Source organism: Acartia tonsa, chromosome 13 (genome assembly GCF_053477335.1).
Source record: "Acartia tonsa isolate MP-2025a chromosome 13, ASM5347733v1, whole genome shotgun sequence".
Classification (NCBI taxonomy): Eukaryota; Metazoa; Arthropoda; class Copepoda; order Calanoida; family Acartiidae; genus Acartia; species Acartia tonsa.
In genome coordinates, this window is record NC_137272.1 from 46,858,989 (window position 1) to 46,874,347 (window position 15,359).

The following is a 15,359-nucleotide window of genomic DNA, read 5'->3' on the forward strand; positions in this document are numbered from 1 at the left end:
ATCAATTCTAATCATGTATCATATATTTAGAAGCATGAAAATGGGGGTGTATCATTTATTGAATATATGTTAGTCTATTGGTAGAGATATTAACTTATTTAAATCAATTCTAATCATGTATTATATTTAGAAGAGTGTATATGTGGTTGTATTATCCATTGTCTTATCCCTTAATCCCTGTTTGATAATGTATCTTGATATAGTTATGTAATTTTAAATATATGTTAGTTCATGGGGATATAGATATTCACTTATTTTAATCAATTCTAATCATGTATAATATATCCAGAAGCGTGCTTATGGGGGTGTATCATCCATTGTCTTATCCCTTAATCCCTGGTTGTTGATATTGTATCTTGATATAGTTAAACAATTTTGAATATATGTTAGTTCATTAGGGTAGAGATATTCACTTATTTTAATCAATTCTAATCATGTATGTTATATTTAGAAGTGTGCAGATAGGGGTGTATCATCCATTGTCTTATCCCTTAATTCCTACTTTATATTGTATCTTGATATTGTTATGCAATTTTGAATATATGTTAGTTCATTGGGATAGATATATTCACTTATTTTAATCAATTCTAATCATGTATTATATATTTAGAAACGTACAAATTGGGGTTGTATCAACCATTGTCTTATCCCTTATTCCCGGTTTGATATTGTATCTTGAAATTGTTATACAATTTTGAATATATGTTAGTTCATTGGTATAGAGATATTCACTTATTTTAATCAATTCTAATCATGTATTATATATTTAGAAGGGTGAATATTTGGGTGTATCATCCATTGTCTTATCCCTTAATCCCTGCTTTATATTGGATCTTGATATTGTTATACAATTTTGAATATATGTTAGTTCATTGGAGTAGATATTCACTAATTTAAATCAATTTTAATCATGTATAATTCTCAGAAGCGTGCATATGGGGGTGTATCATCCATTATCTTATCCCTTAGTTCTCTGCTTGATATTGTTATGTAATTTTGAATATACGTTAATTCATCGGGGTAGAGATATTCACTTATTTTAATCAATTCTAATCATGTATTATATATTTAGAAACGTACAAATGGGGGATGTATCATCTATTGTCTTACCCCTTAATCCCTAGTAGTTATTGTATCTTGATATTTTTATGTAATTTTGAATATATGTTAGTTCATTGGGATATAGATATTCACTTATTTTAATCAATTCTAATCATGTATAATATATCCAGAAGCATTGATATTGCTTTATATTATATCTTGATATTTTTATGTAATTTTGAATATATGTTCATTCATTGGGTAGAGATATTCACTTATTTTAATCAATTCTAATCATGTATTATATATTCAGAAGCGTGTAGATTGAGGTGTATCATCCATTGTCTAATCCCTTAATCCCTGTTTGATATTGTATCTTGATATTGTTATATAATTTTGAATATATGTTAGTTCATTGGGGTAGAGATATTAGCTTATTTTAATCAATTTTAATCATGTATTATATATTCAGAAGCGTGTAGATTGAGGTGTATCATCCATTGTCTTATACCTTAATCCCTGCTTGATATTATATCTTGATATTGTTATACAATTTTGAATATATGTTAGTTCATAGGGATAGATATGTGATGTATAGTCCCTTTCTTCCTGACTTGAGAGCAATGTATGTATTTTGTATATTAGCTTTTAGTTCTTGTGTCAACGGTTTCGGAGCAAGACATTGCTCTGCAACACGACACGAACATAAAAGTGAACAGTTGTCTTAATATTAATGTTATTATTGTATGTTAACCTTGTATTGAATTAATACACTTTATAAGAATATTTAGCTGTTTGTTCTTGCTATTACTATACGTCATTTTGGCGCAGTAGTGTAGTACGAATCTATAGCTCAGATTTTCTTTTAATTGTATTATTTCTTTGCTTTTGGTTTTTGTTCAGGATGTTTGCAGTGACCAGGATGGACATTGCTGAGTGGAGGAAGATGTCTCAGGAGGAGAAGGATGTGTATATGGTTCATGCGATTAATGCTCTTAGGACTAAAATTGATAATGTGGCGGTGGAGCCCCTGGAGACTAGCATTCAAGAGTTGACGGATAATGTTACTACTAGTGCTGCGGTTACTGGACTGGCTACTCGTATGGACGATTTAGAAGATCGCCTTAATAAGGTGGTGGTGCCTAGTGTTGATAATGATATCAAAACCGAGAATGTGACGGTTGTTGATGAGTTTATGACTGGCCAGCAGCGAATTTTGGATAGAATTGCCCAGCAGAATAGTTTGAATACCCAGCAGAATAGTTTGAATAACTCTATGCCTTGGCAGAGGACGGCTGGAGGATCTGTACCAGAGGAGAAGCCTAAATTGTTTGCTAGTTGTTCTCGAACTATTTTTGGTGGAATGCAAGATCATGAAGATAAGATCGAAGCTCGAACTGCTAATGAAAATTTTTGTTTCCTTGAACAAGAAAGTTTGGTGGTGTTGCCAACACTTTCTATGGACAATTTCAAAGCTCCAACTGCTAATGAAAAATTTTGTTTCCTTAAACAAGAAAGTTTGGTGGTGTTGCCATCACTTTCTATGGACGATTTCAAAGCTCCAATTGCTAATGAAAAATTTTGTTTCCTTGAACAAGAAAGTTTGGTGGTGTTGCCAAACAGGTTAGGGGGGGGAGAGTGTATAGGTGGAGAGGACCAGGTAACAGTCAAGGAGATGGTGAACCAGGTCGAACCTCTGGAGGAGGAGAGACATGTGATGCTGGACCAGGTCGAACCTCTGGAGGAGGAGAGACATGTGATGCTGGACCAGGTCGAACCTCTGGAGGAGGAGAGACATGTGATGCTGGACCAGGTCGAATTCCTGGACCAGTTATGCTTAAAGAATGGAGAGAGGGTGAACCAGGTCGAACCCCTGGTGAAAGAGAGATATGTGATGGTTAAGAACACCATGTCACCATTCTGTCCATTGAAGGACACCACGACACCATCCTGTCTAGTGAAGGACAACATGTGGGTGGAGGACACCAACATAGTGTCCAGGGAAAGATATGTGCCGCCCTGGACATGTACTATGTTGGTGGAGGACACCATGAAAGGGGAAAAGGTGCCGCCCTGGACATTGCAGGACAACATGTGGGTGGAGGACACCAACATAATGTCCAGGGAAAGATATGTGCCGTCCTGGACATGTACTATGTTGGTGGAGGACACCATGAAAGGGGAAAAGGTGCCGCCCTGGACATGTATCAGCAGGGAGAGAAGGATAGACATGTGTTGTTAAAAAATTATCCTTTTATAGTTTGTTTCTACAGGGAGACAGTTGAGTATTGTTAAAAATTGTTAAAAATGTATTCTCTCTATCCTTTTATAGTTTGTTTCTACAGGGAGACAGTTGAGTATTGTTAAAAATTGTTAAAAATGTATTCTCTCTATCCTTTTATAGTTTGTTTCTACAGGGAGACAGTTGAGTATTGTTAAAAATTGTTAAAAATGTATTCTCTCTACAGTTTATTCCTTTCTACAATTTGCAGGGAAGCAAGGATTACATGTATTTCTTTCTATAGCTTATTCAGGACAGACGTGTATTGATTAAACGAGTATTTCTTTCTACAATTTGCAGGGAAGAAGGATTTTCTCTACAGTTTTGGATTGTATCAACAGGATATACATGTACTACGGCCTACGGCGATTTGACGGCGGTGTGGCGGCGATCGATTTTTGTAGTTTTGCAATTAAGATATCTATAATTGAATAAGTATTGTATCTGATAGATTTGACGGCTTATAAAAATGTATAGAAGTTGTGCTTCTGGAAGTATTTCTATTTAGGAAATAAAACTCGCAGATGTTATGTTGACATACAAATCATAGATTATTTGTGGAGCAACTTTTTCTAGAATGAACGAAAATTTATCTGCTATTGTTATATCCCTGTATATTACTGATCTTACTCGATTTTTTGGGAATGAACGTCAATTTATTTTCCATTGTTGTATCCATTGCTAATAAATGTAGATCTCTGATATTATTCGAATTAGTGGGATAAATGTTAATTTATCTGCCATTGTGGTGTCCATGCATAAGGTTAGAATGTATAACATATAATTTGGAAAGCGCTGACATTGTTTAAATAATAAGAAGAGAAACGAAGCAACTCTATAAAGTTGTGATGGAAAATAATTTGATTTATGGTAATTATTTGAATTCTGGAAATATAACATTTTGTTAACTATTGAATACGAGTTTATGAGATTATGTTATTATGAAAATCAAAATATATGCATTTATTTTTTTTTTGTGTTTTGTTACACTGGAATTGGATATATTTATTTTTGTTTCAGACTATTGTGGTGTCTAACAGAGATAAGAAAAAAAAAAATGGAAGATGGATTAATTTCAACGAAAATAGGAATACAATTTTGTAAAATTGTTAATGGAAGAAAATTGATTTTATTAAATGTTAATATCGTGATTTTATGAAAATTGGATAAAAATTTGAAATTAGATACTTTAAAAAGTATTAGAATTTTGATGAAAGGCTGTAAATTGTTTTAAAAGTTGAGTCAGTTATTATGGTTCTAAGTATTTAATTTTAAAACAATTATATTGCGGTTTATGTATAAATAAGAGTAAAGCTACTCTTAAGCTTATATGAATGGAAACAAAATATTTTGAATATGGTTAAAATGTGCTATGAATAATAACGATTGTACTTGCGTGAAGATAGATATGTGATCTTTGATCTGTGATATATTATTCATAGTACGAAATTTCTATTATAGATAGAACAGAAATTTTGTTTGTTTTGTTTTGAATTTACGTTGATTTGGATTGATACATACTTGTCATCATGATCAGTAGAATGTGATATTTGATATTTGATATTTGATTAATGGGCGGAATTTTTGTGGATTTAACTAGATTTATTTTAAACAATTAAATGGCGATTTAAGATTGGAATGCATAACTCAGCAAAAAATTTTTAATGAAGCAAAAATTGTTATTCAGTATTTGATTATGATGTGAGATAGAGAGAGAGAGAGAGAGAGAGAGAGAGAAAGAGAGAGAGAGAGTGAGAGAGAGATATGTGTGTGGAATTGGATTGTACAATGGACATATTATATGTGGATTAATTATGATATGTGTACAAAATTGAAATGTATAATGGACATATTATATATATATGAATGAATTATCGGAAATATTTGTATAGTAGGAAATGAATGATTATTGGAAATATTTGTATGGAGAGAAGAGAAAACTTGTTGATGTGTGTACAATGGATATATTATTTATGGATGTTTGTTGAAAATAAATCGGAAATATTTGTATAGTAGGAAATGAATGTTATTGGAAATATTTGTATGGAGAGAAGAGAACACTTGTTGATGTGTGTACAATGGATATATTATTTATGGATGTTTGTTGAAAATAAAACTTTGTGCAAGTTTTGACAATAGATCTAGTATATATAGGATTGTGTAGGGAAGAGATGTCTATTGTGTATATCTATATCCAATGATGGGTGATGCAATATAGATTAATACTAAATGTGTTGTTTAGACTTGGTGGTTAAATGTTGCAAGTTTAGTTTGACCTATATATGACTTCTATTGAAACGTTTTCGAATATGATGTATAAACCAAGGATATTAATATTCATAAAAATGGAGCATTAACACTCGTATAGTAAATGTTGATATATGATTTATATGATATATGATTTTATTGTAATGAGGATATGATGTATAAAAACAAAGATGACAGCATCCGTAAAAACGAAGCAATGGAATGGCAGGACAAACGGACATCAACACTTGTATAGTGTCAAAATTAAATAATCAGAATATACATATAAGATTCAATGCAAAAATTGTAAGCAAATTTGTTTGTAATAAACAAGGAAGACAACATTAATAAAAGCGAAGTATTGAATGGTAGGACAAACGAACATCAACACTTGCATAGTGTCAGAACTGAATAATCTTTGTAAAAACAAGGAAGACAACATTAACAAAAGCGAAGCATTGAATGGTAGGACAAACGAACATCAACACTTGTATAGTGTCAAAACTGAAAAAATAAGTGCATAAGAGTCGATGTAAAATTGTAAGTAAATGTGTTAAAAAAGAACTGATTGAAACAGATTGATGTTTTACTTACATTTTATGAACTTGCTTATAGAGTGGCTTCGCTTATAAACCGCTTAACACGTAGCACATCTACTTGTTGTTGGGTAGGTGATAGGTTTGAATCTCGGTCTGACACTGAGTCATAACTAACAAAGTTAAAAATGGTTCCTACTGCTACTATGTGAGATGTGTGACGTTAAAGTTAGAGTGGGGAAATGTTTTCTTGAAAAAGGTTGTGCATCTCAGAGTGTTGGTTGTCTGAAGGGTGATTGGATGCTTGACACTGTAATCATAAAGTATTGTACTTTGTTGTCCCAGGAATCAATATACATCAAATCAATCGGATAATTAGATCATATGAAATTATTGACATCGCAATCATAAAGTATTGTGCTTTATTGTCCCAGGAATCAATATACATCGAATCAATCGGATAATTAGATCATATAAAATTATTGGATAATTAGATATTTTAACTGCTTCGATTATAATGTTGAATTTTGTTGTTCCCGGAATTAGTATACAATCGGATAATTAGATCATATAGAAATTTGTGGTCAAATCAACATGTTTACAAATGGAAGTACGGACGTCATAGAAATGATTATAGTGTTGCTACGTTTTTTAAATTGTACCTACCTGCTGCAGAAATCACCATGAAAAGTTCGAAATACAAAAAGTAGATAGATGTAAAGTATGGATGGGCGGACCGAATCTAATTATAAAAAAAAACAAATATATCAATAACACAGGGTGGTGAATCAAAATGGTCGTATGGATGGGCGGACCAAACCTAATTATAGGAGAAGAATTATATAAATAACACAGGGTGGTGAATCAAATTGCACTCAAACTTGAAATTGAAACATTATGTGTTGCTCAATTTTGGATGAATCAAATTAACGTGAATAGATGTGGGCGGATTTCAATCTATTTAAAAACTTGGAATATAATGAACGTATTGCGAAAGTTTTGGTGGATCAGAATAAAATGGAAAATATTGAGGGGTGGATTGAAATCTACTAAAACTTGGAATTATAATGGATGTGTTAAGTTTTTGTTTAAGCTTAAATTTTATTAAGGACACTCGATATAGAATAGTATATATTGCGATTTAGTGATGTTGATTCAGCAAAATTATTTATGAAGCTTAGAATTTCATGAAGCAAAATTGTTATAATGCATTAGATACTTGAGTGGAGCTGTCTCTCTTCATGGAGAAGGGGGGTGGGCAATAATTTGGCAAGGAAAGTTTGCACTGTCTCTCGAAGTTGGTATGCGCAAGGTGGGGTGGTGCAGAGAGGTAGCAGCAATGATGAGCAGGAGTTGGGCGTTGTATGCGCAAAAGTTGAGCTGCGCAAGAAAGTGCTCTCAGGTATAGAGAAAAATAGTTAGTTGTGCTTCAACTTTCAAGATTCTAATACATAAAAATAGTTGTGGATGATATAAGTTATTATTCAGATATTTCATTGAATAATTAGGTAAATTTTTTACTGTATTAGACTAATATATTGTATTAAGGATTATTTTTATGTTGCTCGATTATTGACAAACATTTGATTAATATTATATTTCTTAATACATTTTTAAGAAGACATGTTGAAATTTTATTTGTTAAGTAATAACATTTAAGTATGGCATCTAAAATAATTGTATTATGTTTTAGATTGGTCGAAAAGAGGAGTAGTTGTGGTGGTTGAGATACAGTATTACCTGTTGGTGAGTTTTAGTTTGTTAAGATTTTAATGATGTTCAATATTGATATACATTTGATTAATGTTATATATACTAATACATGTTAAAGAAATTATTTTATTTTGTTGAGTGAAAATAAAATATGTATTAAATAAGTTTTGGCATCTAAAATGATTGTATTTTGTTTTAGATCGGCCGCAAGAGAAGTAGTTGGTGGTGACTGAAATTTAGTTTTGAATTTGGCCATTGTTTTGTGTTGACATTGATATTATTTGAGAGTGGAGGCTGGTACATGATACAATTTGATCTGACCGATTACATGTTGAATTAAATGTTGGTGGAGAGAGAGTGGAGGCACATGATACACTTTGCTCTGACCGATTATATGTTGAATTGCTGCTGGAGAATCTGTTTATAAATTAGATGTGAAGTCTGTTGAAGTTCAGAATGCTAAACAGGAAGCTAAACAGGAAGCTAAACAGGATTGTTTAGTGATTGGGTCAGTAATATTGTGAAACATGCTATTGCTGCTGGAGAATCTGTTTATAGATTAGATGTGAAGTCTGTTGAAGTTCAGAATGCTAAACAGGAAGCTAAACAGGAAGCTAAACAGGATGCTAAAACTGTTCTCAATAATGCGGTCAAGAAGCTTGGAGTATCACCAGGAAGGTAGATATCAAGTTCAAGGTTCCTGTATTCTCTGGCAACTATAAGGAGATTTAGTGATCATGAAAAGTACCTGAAGCTAACAACTGAGTGCTTGCACAAACCTCCAAAGGAAGCCTGTGCTGGATTGACAACATATTTGGAATGTATGGAGCTGCTGTTTATGGATTTACTAATATTCTGTCTATTGTGCAACAAAATATGTTTCCTCATGATGTACTAGAGCTGATGATGTTACAGATTAAATACTTGCAAACAATGATTGATGAAGCTATCTTTGAGCTTGAATATGATATCTTGCAAACAATGATTGATGAAGCTATCTTTGAGCTTGAATATGATATCTCTATATATGGGAAGACTATTACTGATCTTGGCAAGAAGAGTCTTAAATCAACCAGTAGTGGCAAATCATATGCAACTAATGATAGTACTGGTGATAGTGATGATCATAATCCTACTGAAGCAAGTCAATCTGTTGGTACTGGTGATAGTGATAATCATATTCCTACTGAAGCAAGTCAATCTGTTGATACTGTTGTTGCAACCCTTTCTCAACCTGTTATAAGTACTCCAATCAACAGTCCAACTGCTGCCAAGGAGAAGAAAAGTAATTTAGATTTATAGATTGCTAGATTTATAATAACTGTTGAAAAGTTTTGAAGACTTGGAGGTGTTAAATTTAAGCATTTAAGCAACAGTTGTGGATAATAAGACGTCGGAGAGTAGTTTTGAAGCTTAATTTGAAAATTGAGGATTCGTATGTCAAGGATAATGAAATAACATTGAGTTAAATGAAATATGTTGATATTGTAACATTTTGAACAGATGTGCACAGTGTGCCAGATTAACGTAAATAAATGCACAGTGAGTCAGGTAGATACAAAGAGTTAAACGAATTATGTTGATATTTATTTTGAACAGATGTGCACAGTGTGTCAGGATGATGCAAATAAATGCACAGTGTGTCAGGATGATGCAAATAAATGCACAGTGAGTCAGGTAGCTACAAAGAGATGTATTTACAGTTGTCAAAATGAGAAGTATTTAGTTGATAGATAATGATATACAGAGATATACACCATGGGCTAGAAGCTATTGTGAAGTTGTGCAGAATTTTAAAATAGCATGCATTGTATCTTAAATATATTTATGACTGATAAAACGGATATTTGTAAGTTGTTAATACAGTGGGCAGTCAAAGTATAATGCTGGTTAGTGAAATTTTAGCTGTTCTAAAGAAGGCGGGGCTTAAAGTTGATGTGGCTGTTGTAGATTTGACTGCCAGGTTGGATATCTTACTTGTCAATAGCTGGTGTGTTTGTCGATAGTTAGTATTGAAAAACAAAATGGATCAGATTTCGAATCAATCTATGGCGAAGGTTTTGGTTGCTTTTGTTCGGCTGCAGTTTTCTCTGTGTTTGTTGTTTCTGTTCATTGTTTTCAACGTTATCATTGGTTGGAGTGTCGACAGTAGCATCATTGTTATAACGAAAATCATTGGCAGTTTCTGTATTTTGAATGACATGTCGATTTTTGGAATCTAACAGAGATGTTAATAGCAGTTATTGTGGTTGTCATTATTAGGCTTAAGTCATGCCTGACTATGCAATAGATATAATCTCCTGGATGATAAATGTGAACAGCAGCTCTGATTTTTGATCTGAGACCTCAAACATTTGGCAGGTTTGGTTACTAGAATGGTTGAGTTAGATGCTCGGTTGGCTAACCTGCAGGATCAGCAACGTATTTTGAATCAGGAAAGGGTGAATTTTGGGAAGTAGTTAGAGTCGATGCTAGAAAGGATTTGATCCCAATTTTTTGAAGAGATTGGAGGCTTCTTGTGGTGGAGGTGAATGGCTGTTGTGTTGTTTGAGAAAATCACAGTTGCTAAGTGGAAACCAGTTTATAACTAAGTTTATAACTAAGCTAAGGTCAACTGGTATAGTTATATCGTCTGTGGTGTTGTAGCATTGGTATGGTTATGTCATTTGTGAGATGTTGATGGATTGATGGATAATGATGGATTGATGGATATGAATGATACTACTATTATCAAGAAAAATCTGGCAAAAGAAAATGAATATTATGATCAAGAATAATTATAGTTTTACTGTGTATTAATTCATATTTTATTTTATTTTTATGTATTAATGTTTAAGTATTTGTTGAGGCAGTAGTAGTCTCGAAAGGTTTAATATTAATGCTTTTATAACAATGCATCTCTAATGACATGTTTTTAAATCAATGCATTCTGATGGTTATATGTTAATCAGTGTTTTTATTTATCATGCATTTATAATAACTATGTTAATCAATGCATTTCCAATGTTTATGTGTTAATCAATGCATTATATGTTAATCAATGCATTTTTCAATGATTATATGTTAATCAATGTTTTTTTAAAAAAAAAAAAAGAGAAAAAAAAACACATAAAAAAAAAAAAAGGAACATATAAAAAACATAAAAGAGTTCTAAGGAACCAAAACAAAAAGAAAAAAAAATGTATATGAAATGTTTAAAGATCTGGAAATAAAATAAAAAAAAAAAAAAAAAATTATGGCAGGTGTCATACCAGATCAATTATTATCTATTTAATAAGCATTCAATGCTACTTATAATATATATATGATAATTAACATGTAATAAACATATTGTTATATTCAATCTGAAATATTACAGTTTTGAAATCCATGTTCCTGTTAAAGCCAGGGAGAAATGTGATGTATAGTCCCTTTCTTCCTGACTTGAGAGCAATGTATGTATTTTGTATATTAGCTTTTAGTTCTTGTGTCAACGGTTTCGGAGCAAGACATTGCTCTGCAACACGACACGAACATAAAAGTGAACAGTTGTCTTAATATTAATGTTATTATTGTATGTTAACCTTGTATTGAATTAATACACTTTATAAGAATATTTAGCTGTTTGTTCTTGCTATTACTATACGTCAGATATTCACTTATTTTAATCAATTCTAATCATGTATTATATATCCAGAAGCGTGCTTATGGGGGGTGTATCATCCACTGTCCTATCCCTTAACTCCTGGTTGTTAATGTATCTTCATATTGTTATTCAATTTTGAATATATGTTAGTTCATTGGAGTAGATATTCACTAATTTTAATCAATTCTAATCATGTGTAATATATTCAGAAGCATACACATGTGGGTGTAGCATCCATTGTATTATCCCTTAATCCATGGTAGTTATTGTATCTTGATATTGTTATGTAATTTTAATATACGTTAATTCATCGGGGTAGAGATATTCACTTATTTTAATCAATTCTAATCATGTATTGCATTTAGAATCGTGTAGATGGGGGTGTATCATCCATTGTCTTATCCCTTAATACCTGCTTAATATTGTATCTTGATATTGTTATGTAATTTTGAATATATGTTAGTTCATTGGGATAGAGATATTCACTTATTTTAATCAATTCTAATCATGTATAATATTTAGAAGGGTGAATATTTGGGTGTATCGTACATTGTCTTATCCCTTAATTCCTGCTTGATATTGTATCTTGATATTGTTATGTAATTTTGAATATATGTTAGTTCATTGGGATATAGATATTCACTTATTTTAATCAATTCTAATCATGTATAATATATTTAGAAGGGTGCATATGGGGGTGTATCATCCATTGTCTTATCCCTTAATCCTTGGTTCAAAATTGTATGTTGATATTGTTATGTAATTTGAATATATGTTCGTTCATTGGGATAGATATTCACTTATTTTAATCAATTCTAATCATGTATTGTATTTAGAAGGGTGAATATTTGGATGTATCATCCATTGTCTTATCCCTATATCCCTGCTTCATATTGTATTTTGATATTGTTATGTAATTTTGAATATATGTTATTTTATCAGGGTAGATAAATTCACTTATTTTAATCAATTCTAATCATATATAATATATTTAGAAGCGTGAATATGGGGGTGTATCATCCATTGCCTTAATCCATGTTTGATATATGTATCTTGATATTGTTATGCAATTTTTAATATATGTTATTTTATCAGGGTAAATAAATTCACTTATTTTAATCAATTCTAATCATGTATTGTATTTAGTAGCGTGTAGATATGGGTGTATCCCACATTGTCTTATCCCTTAATCCCTGGCTGTTGATATTGTATCTTGATATTGTTATACAATTTTGAATATATGTTAGTTCATTGGTATAGAGATATTCACTTATTTTAATCAATTCTAATCATGTATAATATATTTATAAGGGTGCATATGGGGGTGTATCATCCATTGTCTTATCCCTTAATCCCTGCTTGTTGATATTATATCTTGATATTGTTATGTAATTTTGAATATATGTTAGTTCATTGGGATAGAGATATTCACTTATTTTAATCAATTTTAATTAGAAGTGTGCAGATGGTGGGTGTGTTCACCTCCCAGGCAAAATTTAGGGGGTGGATACACCCCTCTAGGTTTTCACCCGCCTACACCCCCTGATATACCGCTGCAAACAGAGAAAGTTAAAAAAAAGTCACCATTGCTTTTGATTTAAGGGGGGATTAAAAAAAAACATAAGTGAGGTGTCAAAACTTTTCAGTTTTTGTTTACATACACCTCTGTAAAAAACCTGTGCATGCCACTGATTATATTATAAGTGTAAATCTAATAAGAAGCTTCACTTTAAAGCTGTATCTTTCGGTACAGATACACGCCCTTAAAAACCAACCATCCTTTCTAGATATCTAGATTATATGTTTCATGATCCTTAATAAATTCTTTAAATTCTTTATAATCTATTTTATTATTTTAGTTGTCAATGGACCTGCTGCAAAATTATCCAGCTGGCTACAATGTTATGCCAGGTAAAATTGTTAGCGCAGTTATTCTATAATTAGGTCAGGGTCCGAACTTCAGTATGTTTGTATGGAAAAATACATTGTCTTACAAGTAGTAAGGTTTATTGTTTGAACACATTTTCAGGGAAGTTTCACATAGGAATTTGGATGATTTAGGATAATCTATTTTTAGATTACATCCTTTGGATGGTTCTAAGATATTTTTGTGCTTTCTTTAAAAACAAAGCACCTAGATGCTAAATTATCATTTCAGAGCTTTTCTCATTTCAATGTCCTCATCCTTGTTTTTTTTAAAAAAAAGGCATCTTTGTAAAAATAATACTAACTAATCTTTGATACTTTTTTATTGTTTTAGTTGCCAATCCACACGATGTTTTGAATGTTAGTCTGCAGTTAGCTCTTTATCATATTGTAGATATGGTAAGTTTTATATAAATCTATCTATCTATGAAATCTATCTATTTATCTATCTATATAATATTAGTTACCAGTTTGGTCTATATCATACTGTAGATTTTATATATTTTATAAATATCTTTGATCATTTTGCATAGAAAATATTATTAGAACTAATATGAATTGATCATGACGAATATCCCCACGAATATTCTATCCCTACGAAAATTCTACCCATGACCTCATATATGCTCTATATCCTATTGTAGATATAGTAAGTTTTATATCTTGTATAAATATCTTTGATCATTTTGCGTAGAATATATTATTAGAACTAATATGAATTGATCATGACGAAAAATCTATCCCCACAAATATTCTATCCCTACGAAAATTCTACCCATGACCTCATATATCTAATATTGATCTACAGTTAGCTCTATATCATATCTATAATACAAAGTAGAATGATGTCCTTTTACAGGGTAGCTTCTCATAGGTCCCAGGAAGGTTTATAACTATTTTCTTGGGTGGCGGGACACCCCCAACTCCCAAAAAAAATTAAAACTCCCCCCCCAAAAAAAAAAAATTTTTCTTCTTAAAACTAAAATTAAAATAGTGGGGTCGACTAACCCCCCCCCCATGAAAAAAAATTCCTCCTCCCCCAAAAAAAAATTTTTTTTTTAGATTTAATTTAAAAATCTAAATTACGAAAAATTGGTTTGATCAAACCTCTAGAGGCAAAGCACCTATAGGCTAGGGGAGAAGCCGCTAGTTGTAGATATAATAAGTTTTATATCTTGTATAAATATCGTTGATCAAGTTGCGTAGCATATTATTAGAACTAATATGAATTGATCATGGCAAAATCTATCCCCACGAATTTTCTATCCCTACAAAGTTTTTATTTTTTCTATTTATCTATCTATCTATCCATCTATCTATTGTAGAATGAGAGAGCCCAAACTCTAACAACTAACTGTGAAGTGATAACCCAATGGCATGATGTCTTCCTTATGTGGGACCCCGCAGGAAATTTATACATCAATTTACATCTACCTAACCTAATTCAAAAGTGGCTATTTTTTTAGCAGGGTTCTAAAGGGATAAGATAATGGCCAATGAAGATACACAAAATTACCCCTTCTGTACATTATCATTAGTTGTTGAAACGTTTGAACACCCAACTTAATAAAACAACCAATAACAAGTTGTTAAGCCTACTAATAAGAAAACGTTATTACAAAACTTTGAGGACTAATGTAATAAACAACAGCCCATTGTCCCCTCTCTCTCTCTCTGAGTTTTAGGCTATTTTTTCGCAGTCCTTAATAGAAACAATCTCAAAAATACAAAGGTGCCCAATTTTCATAATAAAATTATTTATGTATGATCTTGAGGAATTAAACAACGGATGATTTATTTTTCCTCAATTGTGATAAACAAAATTTAACCCCTTGTAGATTAAAACTGTATGATTTAATCAAGATTCATTATCACCAAAATATTTTTTGCAAAAATGGGGAGGTGGGGGGGAGTGTTTCCATTTCATAAAAACTTAAAGACTGGTACCCAAAGTTTTACAAACATGTTAACTTGTTCTTTGGCTCAATAA

At 31.6% G+C, this 15,359-nt stretch overlaps 2 protein-coding genes across 4 annotated transcripts in view; both read left to right on the top strand.

Annotated features, from left to right (window-relative positions):
* LOC145335350 (acetylcholine receptor subunit gamma-like) overlaps positions 1 to 14,835 on the top strand; it is a 29,331-nt gene extending 14,496 nt beyond the window's left edge. The window contains exons 3-5 of the mRNA XM_080181085.1: positions 13,303 to 13,354; positions 13,704 to 13,768; positions 14,695 to 14,835. Of these exons, the coding sequence (XP_080037211.1) occupies positions 13,303 to 13,354; positions 13,704 to 13,768; positions 14,695 to 14,835 (258 nt within the window). The remainder of the gene's footprint in view (positions 1 to 13,302; positions 13,355 to 13,703; positions 13,769 to 14,694) is intronic.
* Positions 5,179 to 11,413, top strand: LOC145304728 (uncharacterized). 3 transcript variants are annotated; one of them, XM_080146682.1, is made up of 3 exons: positions 5,179 to 7,613; positions 7,799 to 7,851; positions 8,018 to 11,413. In XM_080146682.1, exon 3 carries the CDS (start codon positions 8,638 to 8,640, stop codon positions 9,118 to 9,120), a length of 483 nt encoding a protein of 160 aa, XP_080002808.1. In that variant the 5' UTR covers positions 5,179 to 7,613; positions 7,799 to 7,851; positions 8,018 to 8,637; the 3' UTR covers positions 9,121 to 11,413. The 3 variants fall into 3 exon arrangements, with proteins under 3 accessions (XP_080002808.1, XP_080002810.1, XP_080002809.1); XM_080146684.1 differs by having other exon boundaries at positions 5,179 to 7,507; XM_080146683.1 differs by having other exon boundaries at positions 5,179 to 7,507; positions 7,799 to 11,413.
* Positions 14,836 to 15,359: the final 524 nt, after the last annotated feature.

What these genes read in the sequence shown, in the direction of transcription:
- LOC145304728 (XM_080146682.1), top strand. Translation starts at nt 8,638, where the DNA reads ATGTATGGAGCTGCTGTTTATGGATTTACTAATATTCTGTCTATTGTG.